Genomic DNA, 14482 nt, shown 5'->3' with positions numbered 1-14482 from the left:
TATGGGTACCGATACCGGTACCGGTACCCTTGACACAAAACAGCGATACCCAAAAACAAAAATGGGCTTGTCATTGGCTCAAACTTGTTTTTTTTTTAATGGATGAAAATTTTAATGTTTATTAAAACTCATCAAAGAGTATACAAGTGTATTAAACAGTGACTTGTCGCGAAAATACAAAAGATATTAGCATAGAGAATTGTAAGCAGATAGTTTCAATAGCTCCTTCTGGATTTGATTGATGACAATCTCATCCACGACAGGAGACTGTTCAAAGAACTGTTGCCAGTGGGCTTTCCAAATGAATCGAATGACTGTAGCAAAAAAATCATAGATTGTAAACTTGTCATGATAGTGTAAGATGTAATACTTGGATAATCTAAGTGTGGATAAATCCTCAAATATTGAGCTACAGTTGGGATCTTTAGGATTTGACAAGTATTTCTTGAAGGCTGCGTTCCACAAGTCTTGTTTTTGAATACAAGTAAAGAGCATATGCTGCTCTGTTTCTGGTAGCTTGCACAATTGGCAGTAGTCGTCATCTACTTTTGCTGGGATGATTTCTACTGAAGAAGTCTGTACCATACATTTCTAGGAATATGATACATAGGACTACTGATAAAGGCTTTCCAGTTGTTGTGACTTATATTTGTGATTTGTGTGTTTGAGTTGAATCTGAACATTGTCTTTAGTTGACGATTCTTCAAGGTTGTTATATTGATATCTTCATAGCTCATTTGTTGAATGAATGGGTCAAAGTTGATGTTTGGTTCAGTTGGGTGCTCTTCATTGTCCAATTCAAGATCTTGCTGTTCAGCTGATAATAAAGATGCAAAATATGGCTTGAAGATAAGGTTTCCAGTAAGGACAGCATTTTTGATTTTTTGTAGAATATTGGGAGAGCCACAATGTTGTCTGCTTTTGAACTGTATACCATTTGAAAGGAAATCTTGTTCAAAGAAATGATATGCTTTTTGTGCTTGAAGGAACTTGCTAAATTTGAATTTTTCTTGAGGGTCTTCTTCGCATATATCTTTGAAGGGAATGAGTAGACTAGTTTGTGATGATATTGTCAAGTCATTTTCGGTAGGTAAACGAGGACAGGAGTCCAAAGCACTAAACATGGGGATTAGTGGATGGAGGCCTTTCATGTTGCCGTATAATCTAGAATGTTTGAATATCAAAGGGATGACGTGTGAAGGAGCATCAAAGGAAGATTACAGAGTAAATATCAACATCTTATATAGGAAGTCTGGTATCCTTTGACGACAGTTTAACAGCAATGGATTGATATATCGAAACTGGAAAACCTTTTGCTGAACTTCTACATTCAATAATGAGACACCACCTTTATTTTTCGGCTGTTCTAGAGTTGTCCGAGCAATCCTGGGAAACAGGTTGTGGGCCACGAATTGATACGCAATAGAAGACACCTTGTTGTAAAAGCTTTTTGGGAGACTTGTAATTCGCAGGAAATGCCACAACTTGGAGAGTATGAGTGTATTAGCAATGTGTGCCCTGCCATAAACGGAAAGTTGACGCTGTGAATGAATGTTAACCGAGTTTTCAAGCTTGCGGATGGTTTCTTTATAGAATATAGTTCGTTGATCGTTGGTGAACCATATAGGGTATCCAAAGTACTTGATGTAGCCTAATGATTGAGAGTCAAACCACCTGAGACCATTATGAATGATTAGTTCTTTGAGTTCTCGATTGTTGAATGTGGTTCCACCGGCTAAAGGAAATGCCACCGACTTGGAATAATTTACTTGAGAGTTAGACGCACCATTATATACTTTTAGACGCTCTTGTAGTTCTAGAAATTCTTCCTTAGAATTGATAAATATGAGTATATCGTCTGCGTAGGCTAATAATTTAACTGGTCTTGGTGCTGTTTATTGCAAGTCAGAGTTGGATCTTCTAGCTTTAAGACAGTAGCCATCAATGATTTCATTGTGAAGGATGGATAGTAAGAATGGTTCTATTGCAAGATTGAAAAGTATAGGTGAAATCGAGTCTCCTTGACGTAATCCGTGCAATTGTTGTATACTGTCAGACAAAGATCCATTCACGTTGACGGATATAGAATTGCCAAAGAAAAGGTCGTGGATACACTTGATGAATTTATTGGGGAAACCAAACCTGTTGAGTACTTTGTACAAATATTCGGGGTGAATACGATCGTAGGCCTTTGTTTGATCTAACATAACTCCTAAACTTTCTGATATTGGCTTTGATTTAGAGTGTCCAATAAAATTTTTGAAATCGTTTCATAACTTGGTTTTCAGACCTTTTCAAAAATTTTCGGTCCTTCTCTTTTTTTTTAGGACCATGTCAATTTTGATTTTAGACGTTCACAAAAGGGATTTCAGAGGGTCTCACTTTTTTATGGACGGAATCCTTTTTATTCCATGATAATGCCAAACCACACACAGCCAAGATGACTCAAAAACATCTTCATGGCATGGGTTTTGAGGTTCTTCCTCATCCTGAATACTCGCCAGACCTCTCACCTACTGACTATCACTTTTTTTGTGCTTTGGAAAATCATATAATGGGTAAAACGTACCGTACAAGAGAGGAGGTCATTTCTGCCTTCGAGGGGTTTCTTGAAGCTCAACCCCTTAATTTTTACGATAAAGGCATAAATGACCTACCATTAAAATGGCAAAAATGTGTAGATTCTGATGATACTTATTTTGCATAAAAAAGTTTTATTTTTGATTGAGTTGTGTCTTTTTGAAATACGAGAAAAAAAACGTACAAAAATTTTTGGGGTACCTGATATTAACACACTTTAAAGTAATTTTTTAAAAGCATTCTTTATTTAAAAATAAAAATTATAAAGATATATATACAGCACTTCTTTTTAGTTCTCAAAACCATAGTAGTTTTGATTAACAGGATTAACCGCGAGAAGGTAAGAAGTTATCTAATCCCAAAAAAAAAATGTGTGGCAGGCGACCCCAACCACGCCTTAGTAATTGGTCAGGCGATCCCAAACCAAACTAAAGCATTTAAGCATCCCCCAGAACCTCTAGAGCACCACCTTCAAACTAAAAGCATCGAATATAATTCGTGACATTACGGCTAATGATAGTTAGACTAACGGGGCCTCCTGACGATGGACAAAGCCACCACTAATAATTCAAAGATGACACTCTTGTAAAGAAAGAAAGAAAAAAGAAAAAGCAAAGATGAAGGAGAATTAAAAATACTTCAAAAATAAAATCATCCAATAGGGTTGCAGTAGGTGTTCGTACTCATTCTATAGTAAAAGGTGGGCTAGATGCAGTCAGTAGCTGTTACGAAATTTTGGGGGAACACAAGTTTCCAATTTTGATCCAAGAAACCAAACCCCCTTAAAATCCCTTCGCATGCTTTTTCACAGCTAAGAAAGATGCCCAAAGTATAGTCGTAGATCCTTACTTTTTGCCATCTGTTAGTTACGGCAGTTTTTTCCGATTAAAATGGTACTAATCTTGTTAAAATCGGACGTGCCTGGCAAAAGTTGCTTAGGCGGGTGAATATCATAGAATCAAGAAAATCAAAAATCTCGGGAAACACAAAACCTAAAAAATCCACCTCCTTGAAAAAAAAAAACTTGCAATCCATGCATATCTACATATGAAAATGAGGTACACAAAAATTGTGACGCGTAGAAACCTCCAATCAACATAGAAATTGATTGTGAGTCCACTCATTTTATAGTGAGGCTTCTTTCACTCCTATTGCATAGTAAAATGGATAGCCCACCAGCTTTCATCTTGGTTGATGATTTTATAGCAGGTCTATTTCACTATGCATCCAGTTGGAACGATGTCAAGTCGTTGTTATTAGTGTGTCAACTGTTTAATTTTGTTGGCCAAAAACAAACGATCGATCTTCCCCTCCAGATCAATGCCGATTTCGCTTTTGAAAAGTTCTCATCTTATTCAACAATGGCAAAAGTGGTGCACTTCAACTGTGATATTTCAACCAAGCAGGCTGTATTCGACGATATCATAAATTATTTCACAAACTGCTTTGTCGTTGGCGTTAATTTCAATGACTTGAGCAATCTGACAACTATAAAAAAGATATGCGCCACAGTGTTAAAGAAAGGAATAACACTGAATATACTTCACTCTTTTAATGCAGAAGTGGCCGATATTGTACGCATGCTTACTGAGAAATACCATGAACAACACAGGGTGTACGAAATGAAGCAGAACAGTTCAAATGTCATTAAGAGAAAACGGTCTGAAGATGACTTGATTGTACTTCGAGTTCCTAAAGATTTACGATTGCGACAAAAGTTTCTCTTAAATTACGTGTTAAATATGTCGGATCCACCCTCAAACAACAACGTGCCCAATCCCTTTGCCTCCATCAGCCATATCACAGTGTACACAGATACTATAAGTGTTTCGAAATTCTTTACTTGTGGTTTTGATGAAGCATATTCTCAAATCCGGCAATTTGTAAACTGTATCATTAAGTTTGATGGATTCACGTTGCTCGTTAATAGCTTTGATGTTTTCTACCATAATCACAGGTATTACGATGATTGTGCCCAATACTTGAACAGAATTGACCAAATAGCTACAGCAAGAGTGTCCAGAAAAACTTACACCAACAAACAATTTACAGAGGTATCGATTTTCGCAGGCCATTATGAATTACTGATTATCGGTGGATATCTGTGTAAATCAGGCTCTATAACCCCTTTTTTGGGATCCTCAATGAATAAATACAATTTGCTGGAGGATAGTACAACATCTATATCAGTTCCTGCTGTTCAATCAGGATTCATCAAAACCAGCCGTCAACTCAATCAGTACTTCAAACGACATTCTCACCAACTGTGGAGTTTCCATTGTGCGCGGTCTTATACAAAGGGCTTCTATCCAATCTCACCTATTGAATTAATGGACCATGCCAGTCAAAAGTTCAGAAAGCCAAATAACCACCATTTTGCGTCTGCTGTGCTGTATTTAATTACGTCTCCCAAACCGATTAAAGAAAACGATATGGAATCCCTTTGGTCTCTCTTTGTTCTTTCACCGTTCTTTGAGTCAAAGCTCAAATCCCTTGGCACCAAACCTGAAAACTTTGCGGATATGTCTTCCGACTTGAAAAAAGACAATGATGTTAGTCATATGGGATCCTTGATCCATATTCTCGGCTCTTTACATATGAATACACCATGTTATTTTCTGTCACTCTATAAGGAAGTAGATGCTAAACACATGGCTCTCAAAATTATGACATCTGGGCTAAAGCAAGAGATTGCCAGTCAACAACAAGCCATCATCAAAAAGGCAAAAGAGGAATTATAATTCTTTCGTTAAAATATGTAGTATCAGGCACCCCAAAAATTTCTGTACGTTTTTTTTCTCGTATTTCAAAAAGACACAACTCAATCAAAAATAAAACTTTTTATGCAAAATAAGTATCATCAGAATCTACACATTTTTGCCATTTTAATGGTAGGTCATTTATGCCTTTATCGTAAAAATTAAGGGGTTGAGCTTCAAGAAACCCCTCGAAGGCAGAAATGACCTCCTCTCTTGTACGGTACGTTTTACCCATTATATGATTTTCCAAAGCACAAAAAAAGTGATAGTCAGTAGGTGAGAGGTCTGGCGAGTATTCAGGATGAGGAAGAACCTCAAAACCCATGCCATGAAGATGTTTTTGAGTCATCTTGGCTGTGTGTGGTTTGGCATTATCATGGAATAAAAAGGATTCCGTCCATAAAAAAGTGAGACCCTCTGAAATCCCTTTTGTGAACGTCTAAAATCAAAATTGACATGGTCCTAAAAAAAAAGAGAAGGACCGAAACTTTTTTTTTTTGAAAAGGTCTCATGGTTCTTTCCGCTCATCAACATGGTTCTTTCCGCTATTAATCACGACATTACTAACAAGGCTAATACTCCTCCTGGAATAGCCGATTCTCGTCATAATCCTAACAACAAACCGTTTGAATTCAAAACATGGGCGCAGACAGTTAAAAACCAAAAACGAAGTGTCTCATTTCACAACAAGTCAGATGTTAATAACGTAGCTAATCTGGAAAGTCAAACAGTTTTTCTTCAAGCTATTGATAAACACTCCATCGTTATTGCCGCTTCAGAATTTGAAGGCTTGAATTTTAAAGATAGAAGTCTTAACCTTGTTCTCAGAGACCAATTTCCTAAAGGCATAGGCCTTAGGGAAAGAAAAGTTGGTAGAGTCCATCAGTACATTGAGCTTAATTTTGATAATGAAGAAGATAAGATGGAAGCATTGAATAAGGAGTTTTCGATTCTCGGTAGAAAAATCAAAGTACAAGCAACGATGAATAAAAATTCGGATGTGATCAGAATAGGGATCACCAATATTCCTTATGAAAAGGATGACAAGTTGAAACCGTTGATGATACAGTTATTTGAGAAGTATGGGAGCATTTTGGAAATAGGACTCCATCATACAGTGGATGGTGGTTGGTTTAATGGCAGGGGGTATGTTACTCTTGTCAAGGATAAAACAAAAAATTATGAGCCTCTTACGCCTCAAATTCCATCTTGGGAACAAGATCACTACTTACATATTGTCTGGAGCAATATGAAGCCCATTTGCAATCTTTGCCATGTTGATGATCATACACGAGTGAATTGTCCAGTTCTTCTTCGTAGAAGAAAAGCTTGCTTTATCTGTGAGAGTACTCAACATTTAAAAGCCCAATGTCCTGATGCTCCTTGGAATCGTAAGAGAAAACAAGTGGCAACCCACCGCTCTAGGGTGATGAACGCTAATGTAGAGCAGATGAATACCGAAAAAGAGACGGTTATATTGAGTAACCTTCAAGAAATGGATACGGAAATGTCAGAAGAAGATAATAGTAAGCCCGACAGTACATCTGTAGCAGAAGACAAAGATGATTTTCAGGAAGCCATTTCTACTTTAGACTCAGTAGATGAAGAGAACATTGACGATAGTACCTTATCTACTCCAATCGATGAAGATTCAAGTCAGAGGAAAACGGGCAGAAAAGACGCCGCCAAGAGGTTATTGCACCCACTTGTCACATTTAATAGCCTCTCTATGAATATGCAGAAACGTAACAACTCGGAAGCATTTACACCTACTTCAGCTGTGGAAAGATCCAAGAAAAAATCAGCTTTTTCCGACAATAGTTTAGAAGTAGAAAAAAATGCATCATTTGAAGACGAAAATGAGGAAAATAACTCTACGACAGGAGGATCACCACAGCCCTCCACTAAACTCAACTTATAATTATTATGAATAATCATAGTAATAAGATCATAAATATGAAGATAGGCTCAATTAATTGCAGAACAATTTACAAAAATAACAATTTATAACACACCGACAACTTTATTCGATATCTAAGACAACAGCAACTAAACATATTATTATGTCAAGAAACAAATATACCTCTTCATTCATTCGATAAAATAACTCAATCACTCAACATGAAATTTCAAGCGCATCAGACACTGTGGACCAAGTACTGTGGAATCATTAATCTCAGTCAGTCCCAAAATATGGAACTAATTCAACAATCGGACGATCAAAGGTTTTTACTCGTAAAAATCTCCTGGTCAGACGAATCTATACACCCCTTTTTTATACTAAACCTCTATGCTCCAGCAAGCAATGCAGTCGACAGAAATGTCTTCTTCTCGAGCATACTCCATCAACTAGGGTCCTTGGATAGTTCAAATACTATTATTCAAAATCTCTTCATAGCAGGGGACTTCAATTTCTCCTTCGACAACAATACTTATCACAACACAAGACGATCGAACGTCCCACACCACTTTCTGCGGTTTATGCTTTCTCAGTTTGAGGATTGTATAAATTACGTGGAAGACAACATCAGCTACCGACCAACTTTCCGAAGAGCAGACTCATCCACTTGTATAGACTATATGTTTGCAAACAAAAGTATTCACAACAATTGCAACAACGGGAATGTTGAATACATGAACAAAGAATGGACAGACCACGCTCTTTTATCTATAAACTTCACAGTAGGAACCTCTTCAACTGGAAAGGGTCTCTGGAGAGCTAATCCAAACTTGTGATGAAAGTGCTGATAAGCGCCCTGATGCAACAATTTCAAAAATCCAACAAAGAGATTTCGGCCAGAGTCTTGGATTTGGAGAAGTTAAATTGGCGCGCCCCACAACTGACAACCACGCTCTCTGCCATGATCTCCTTCGTCTCGGAACTTTTTGCAAAGACACAATTGATATGAATAAATTGCAGGCAGCTTTGGCTTTCCAGATCAATGGCTTCAACATCATCTTCTATTTAATGCGCTTACGACATGATGGTATTTACATTATGCAAGAAATTGGTCGTGTTGTATTCCCTGCATCTTTACAAGATTTGGCCGGTTTTCTCAGTTTGAAAAACATTCGCACGTTACTTATGGTATCAGATGTGTTTTGGCGTCTCTGTGAACCAGTGCATGATGATTCATGGGAGTCGATGCGCCACCCAACTCTCTCAGCCATTTTCAGTTTGATCCATACGAGTAAAGACAGACGTCGATTATGTGCACTTGAATTTGCCTGTTAATAACAAATGAGTGGTCTATATTGCTTAAATTACTATTTGTAATCAAGTTGAAAATAAATAAAATATGATTGTTTAATGACCCATGAAGACTAATTGAAGCATCCTAAATCTCAAATATTTGTTGATACTGCAGCTTCCATAATGATAGCATTCTTGTCACTCCTGTCAATTGTAATGACGCATGGATGGTGTATTGAGGGATACGTGGGAAACTTCTTCAGTAGACCCATAAGGTAATTGACACCACGCCAATTTTATTTTAATTAAAGGGCGGATGGAAGTTTAGACAGTGTTTGCTCCTTGATTTGGTGAAACATACATAGTTTTTCACCTTCCTTATAAATCAACATATTAAACAACATGTTCAAAAACTGGTTGATGAGGAACCGCAAGTTACAGTAACCGAGGTGGTTGATGATTTGGTTGCAAAGTTCGAGGATTTTTCTTTGTCCAAGACCTAGGTCCATCACCATATGAAGACGACCTGTAACCTTTCGGTTAGCATTGCACGCTTCGAATCCGAAAAGAGGAACAGTTTGGAAAACCTCGAAGAGCGGTACAAATGGTTTATGGATTGGAAAGGTTCTAATGTAGACTTCACCAAAAATTGTGTCTTTATAGACGAGAGTGGTTTCCATACCAATATGAGGAGAAGCTTTGCCTGGAGTCGTGTTGGAACACGCCCAGTGGTAAAAACACCAGTAACAAGGGCAGTTACCCACACTGTATTGGATGCGATTACAGCCGATACAGTCATCCACCTTTCACTCAGAAAGCCGGCGCCACCAAAACCGAAACCAAAGAAGGCAAAGACAAACAAAAGAAAGAAGAAAGACGTCGAGGCCGAGGCTGCTGTTGAAGAAGAACAAGAGAATGAAGATGTTGAGCAGTATTGGCCAGGTGATGACAAGCCGGCACCCAAGGGTACCACTTCAGCGCATTATATTAAATTCATCAGTGAAGTCCTTGATGTTATGGACGAAATTGGAAATATGGAGGGTTACTATCTTGTGATGGATAATTGTTCCATCCATAAAAATAAATACCTACAGCGAAAGATTATAAGAAGGGGTTATAACTATATGTACCTTCCAGCCTACAGTCCTGAACTCAACCTAATTGAAAACTTCTGGTCCTTAATTAAGGGTAAAATGAAAAGAGTGTTCTTCGCGGTAGGTGAGACAATGACGTCTCGAATCCGTGCTGCTTGTGAGGATACTCACCCAAGCGAATTGTATGCTTTTGCTGATCATTCAAAACGTCAAATTAGTAAATGTTACAAAAAAATAGAGTTTTAAAAAATAAAGTCTAAAGCCATCATCCAAAAACTAATCACTTTAAACAATATGAAGTATTGCTTCTAAGCTTTAGGTTTTTTTTTTTTACTGGCTTCTGCACATAATTCATAACGACATTTTGTTCCTTTTTTAACGACATATTCTTTTATTTTCCAGCGACAAATTTTTCTAATAATAATAAATGATAAGGTCTCCAGTGTCAAAATTTATTACGGTATAATCTGTAGTTTATTTACTTTTTATTATTATTCATCGTTTTAATATGAGATACTAAATAAGCTTCTTTGCGCATGCCTTCCACGTTAGCAAGCGGCATTAATACATAATCATGACGTAGCTGAAACCGGCATTTGGAAACACAGAAACTGGAAACAACTCTTCAATCCATATTCGTGTTTCCAAGTGCCAAGGATTGACGTCTTGCTGAAAAGAACAAAGTAGTTTTCTTTTATTAAAGCGAGGTGTTTCGACATCGACGTTTTTGAATCATCCTGCTACTATAATATATCAAAGTAGATTTATAAAAACATGTTTCTTGCTGATGTGTTCATTTCTTATTGATTAAAATATGTCAATCGAGTATTTGATAAATATGAAGAAACAAAAACATAATTGAAGAACCCTATATCGAAGACGTCTTATACTCCAAAACCGCTGATAAGATTTTGTTCGATGATGACTTCTTAAAGTTATTTTTTAAATAAGGAAATAATGATGTGTGTGCTTGTTGGCTTCAGGAGTGCTTTACCAGTTTTTTTTTTCTTTAATATGTTGTTTGAAAGAACATGGGTATTCATGTTGATTTTTATTTATTGAATAAATTATGTATTATTGTAGTAGATAAAGTCGTGTAAATGTTTAAAGGAGGTAACATAGTGAAAGTTTTTAGTATTAAGGTTGAAATAGGATGTGCATAGTATAGGCTGGGGTTTTTTTTTTTTTTGGAGTTATGTATTTTTTTTTTTTTTTCCGCTAATATTGTTGTTGTCAAATGTCTTCATCAATGCGGATTTCGGCATCAAGAAGGTGGATGAGTTTCTGAGCTTGTAAGAAGACATTGTCACTGAGAAATGGAGTAAAGTGGAAGATGAACTGCCAACGAGCAGACCAGATAGCTTGTAGGACGCAGGCAACAATTTGGCTTGATGAGAGAGAAGGTACTAGGGAGATGCGTGGGTCGCGAAGAGGGAAAGGTGACAAGGTGGCAACAGCAGCAGATATATCAGAGAGGAAGTGGTGGATTGTATATTGCCAAGCATTGTCAATAAACAAAGATGAAATTTTAATCCAAACTGGTTGTACTTTGTTGCAGGTATAGAAAAAGTGAATAAGTGAGTCAGGTTCCTGCAAACAAAGGGGACAGAGAGGAGACGGGAATCGTTGTATGTTGCATAGGTGCAGGAAACTGGTGTGTGGGATTGAGTTGTGGACAATCTTGAACCATATAGTTCGGGACCGAAGTGGAATGTCCAAACGCCAGAAGGAGGACCATTTAGATGAGTTGAGTAGAAAGGAGGGAGCATGGGTAGTGGGTGGAGGTTGAGGTGCTGAGCATGGGCACGAGAGGCGATTGTGTTTTTTGCTGGACAACAGTGTTTTGAATATTTTCGGTGAAGGAGAAAGCAGTTGGTTGGGGATATTGGGAACTGAATCGACATTAAAGATGGATAGAATGAGTGTTGTGTGTTCAACAATGTTCTTGATAGTGGTGGGATTGTCGAAATGTGTTGCAGCAAAGGTTCGAAGTTGGATAATGTTGGAGGTGAGGAGGTTGATTACCTGTTTGATTGTGCGGGAGAAATGTTGAATTTCAGTGCGGGTGAAGGTGCGATATCGGAGATGAGTATTGAAGAGTCGAATATCATTATATGTGATCCCAGCATTTGGCGATAGGACTTGAGGTGGCAGACTTGAGGGAGTGGAGGTGTACTGTTGATCAAAGAAGGGTGTGAAGGTAACAGAGGAGTAGCTTGTATCAAATATATAAGAGGAATAGTGAGAATGGTAGTAGGAGACAAGACGGCATCATCAAAAGCACGACAAATGAGGGAATTAAAGGCAGTAAAGAGGGTTGAGAAACAATGAAGTGTTGTGGTCGAGAAGTGTTTGGATCTGAAGGCTGGGAATAGTAGCGAAGAGGCACTGGTAATTTGATGGCTTGGGTAAAGTTGAGGAGTTGTGCTTTTAAGCAAGTATAGACCGTAGACGACACTAGGGTAAAATACACTTGGAAAGAGAGAATCTACAGGGCTGGAAGGAGAACAAGAGAGGACCATAGGAAGCAGCCATCGCCACTGCAGCGCTTGAATTTGGACCGCTGGATCAAGAGCACCAAGACCACCTTGAGACCGAGGAAGTGAGAGAGTCGCGAAGCTGATCCTAGGGAAAGGATTGGCATTTAGAAATCTGGAACCTAGACCTTGGAATGTAGCTATTTGTTTTTTAGTGAGAGGTAATATCCGAAGTACATGCCATAATCTTGAGAAAATGAGACAATTAAGAACCGTAACACGACCACGTATTGACAGATTTCTTTGTGAGTGGATTTGGCAAGGCAGTGCAATTTTATTCGTTAGTTGATTGACGTATAAGGTGCGTTGGGCAGTGGATGAATAAACTGAGTAGCCGAGGTATATCAAAGAGTGCGTGGAGAGACGGTCATGCCAGGAATTAATGTTGTGGGAGACTAAAAGTTGTTGCCAATTAGGAAGCGGATCACCAGATAGAGAGAAAGCCTGTGTTTTGTTAAAATTGAGCTTAGCATTGGAAGCTGCACCATATATGTCCACTGCGTTCTTGAGGCGTACAAAGTCGGAAGGAGAGTGAAGAAATACTAGTACATCATCGGCATAAGCAAGTATCTTAACAGGGGGTGGAGGGCAGGCGTCATCCGATGGGGTTCGGGGGCTGTCGTCGAGGTAATGAGTATCTTGTAGTTGGCCGAATGAAAAGCCCCTATAAAGGGGATCAGAAGAAATGAACCGCAAGAAAGGATCGAAGGCAATATTGAAAAGCAGAGGACTAAGTGGATCACCCTGGCGAAGTCCACGTTGTGCTACAAAAGACGTAGTTAAGAAACCATTGATGTTGATACTGATGTTGGTAGAAAAGAACAATCCAATGATGGTGGTAACTAGAGGTGGTGGGACTCCAAAACGGATCATGACTTGAGAAAGATAAGTCGGATGGACACGATCGTACGCCTTTTCTTTATCAAGAAGAAGGCCAACAGCAGACGATTTTCGGATGGAAGTAGAAGTCATGACTAGGTGTAACAAACGACCATGTTCTCCAATAAAGCGTTTGGGCATAAAACCCATTTGACAAGGAGAAATCCTATGAGAGAAGACAGAAATTAGTCGACTATTCAAGAGACGCGTGAAAATTTTAGCATCGGTATTGATTAAAGAAATGGGTCGCCAGTTTTTCAACAAAGTAAGATCACCTTTTTTCGGGAGAAGGGCGGTACTAGTACAGAGCCAAGATGGAGGGAAAACGCTTTGAAGCAGAGCTTTATTGTACACTTTGACGGCCAGTGGGGCAACCCCGGGATGTTTGAAGACCAGCGAGAGAATCTCGTATGGAATGCCATCAATACCAGGGCTACTTTTGCGGGGAGACCTGGAGGAGGCTGAGATAAGGTCATGAATGGTAAATGGAGTCAAGGTACTTCTCAAACTAGCCAACTCGAATGTACCTGTCGGTATATGAATATCAGTAGTTTTTTGAGAAAACATGACGTCTTCATAGCAACACATCTGTGTCATATAACCGCTGTTCCAACAAAGTCAAAAGATAATATTTGATTGATAGAGTTCCTTGTAAGGGAGTTGATGCTGCTTAAGATACGGGAATTTATTCTAGCATTTTTGCTTTGTTGGTAAATAACCACCGATTTACTTGCATCTTGTCTTTTAAACTCTATGCTGCATAGTTCAACTGTGACTCCTAAACGGCTGCAGTTAACAATCGTCATTCCTTCTCTCAAACTCAGTTAGTTCATCTTCCATTATACTGCGCAATGAATCTCTTGTCGAAACGCAAACGCTTTCGCCATCTAACCAAATAAGCTCAGTATCATCCATAATCACGTCCAGCAACCCTTCAAACTTCCTCAAATAGGCCAACTCGGACTTGGGTGAAGCGCCCTTCCAGAAATGAAAGCCTTTAACACTTGTAGAAAAAGCGAAGGGTAAATATAACAAGTATTTAACTAACAATAAAAAAAAAATTACACAATCTCTACTACGTTCGACAGCTGGTATTTTGGTGAGCGTTTGTTTGGCTCTTTGTATTTAAGTTCACCAATTACCGTATGCAGCTTATCTGTATTGCTGGTTGTTGTATACAGCTCAAGCTGATCAAGCACTTCAACTATCATTATGTTCATATTATCATCAAATTCAAGTTTATCTTTCTTTTGCTATCTAATATATATATATATATATTTTCATTTCACCAGTAGGAATCAAAGCTTGATATATTTCGTAAATTTGGATTGGTGAAATTTAATGAGAGCTTCAGTAGCTCAGTTGACAGAAAGTCAATAGTCTCTTGCTGTATTATTGAGTGAGCTTTTTTTGTAAAGAATGTGTCTGATGCTGTTGTTG

The 14482-nt window shown here is 38.3% G+C and overlaps 5 protein-coding genes across 5 annotated transcripts; 3 read left to right on the top strand and 2 right to left on the bottom strand.

The window, feature by feature from the left end:
* Positions 1-563: 563 nt before the first annotated feature.
* Positions 564-1151, bottom strand: RO3G_04581 (uncharacterized protein; the record flags this gene model as incomplete). The annotated part of the gene is made up of 1 exon (XM_067659171.1): positions 564-1151. The coding sequence occupies one exon, from the start codon at positions 1149-1151 to the stop codon at positions 564-566; it is 588 nt and encodes a 195-aa protein (XP_067515272.1).
* Positions 1152-3743: 2592 nt separating this feature from the next.
* On the top strand, positions 3744-5321 carry RO3G_04580 (uncharacterized protein; the record flags this gene model as incomplete). Its single annotated transcript, XM_067659170.1, has 2 exons — positions 3744-4686; positions 4771-5321. 2 exons carry the CDS (start codon positions 3744-3746, stop codon positions 5319-5321), a joined length of 1494 nt encoding a protein of 497 aa, XP_067515271.1.
* Positions 5322-5871: 550 nt separating this feature from the next.
* Positions 5872-7260, top strand: RO3G_04579 (uncharacterized protein; the record flags this gene model as incomplete). The annotated part of the gene is made up of 1 exon (XM_067659169.1): positions 5872-7260. One exon carries the CDS (start codon positions 5872-5874, stop codon positions 7258-7260), a length of 1389 nt encoding a protein of 462 aa, XP_067515270.1.
* A 1787-nt stretch (positions 7261-9047) lies between these two features.
* On the top strand, positions 9048-9872 carry RO3G_04578 (uncharacterized protein; the record flags this gene model as incomplete). Its single annotated transcript, XM_067659168.1, has 1 exon — positions 9048-9872. The coding sequence occupies one exon, from the start codon at positions 9048-9050 to the stop codon at positions 9870-9872; it is 825 nt and encodes a 274-aa protein (XP_067515269.1).
* A 1492-nt stretch (positions 9873-11364) lies between these two features.
* RO3G_04577 (uncharacterized protein) lies at positions 11365-13609 on the bottom strand (the record flags this gene model as incomplete). Its single annotated transcript, XM_067659167.1, has 2 exons — positions 11365-11518; positions 11652-13609. 2 exons carry the CDS (start codon positions 13607-13609, stop codon positions 11365-11367), a joined length of 2112 nt encoding a protein of 703 aa, XP_067515268.1.
* Between the last annotated feature and the right edge of the window lie 873 nt (positions 13610-14482).

The sequence above is a fragment of the Rhizopus delemar genome, genomic scaffold (assembly GCF_000149305.1).
Source record: "Rhizopus delemar RA 99-880 supercont3.3 genomic scaffold, whole genome shotgun sequence".
In the NCBI taxonomy this organism is placed as follows: Eukaryota; Fungi; Mucoromycota; class Mucoromycetes; order Mucorales; family Rhizopodaceae; genus Rhizopus; species Rhizopus delemar.
The sequence above is the reverse complement of the archived record's forward strand: the minus strand, read 5'-3'. Positions and strand labels throughout refer to the sequence as shown.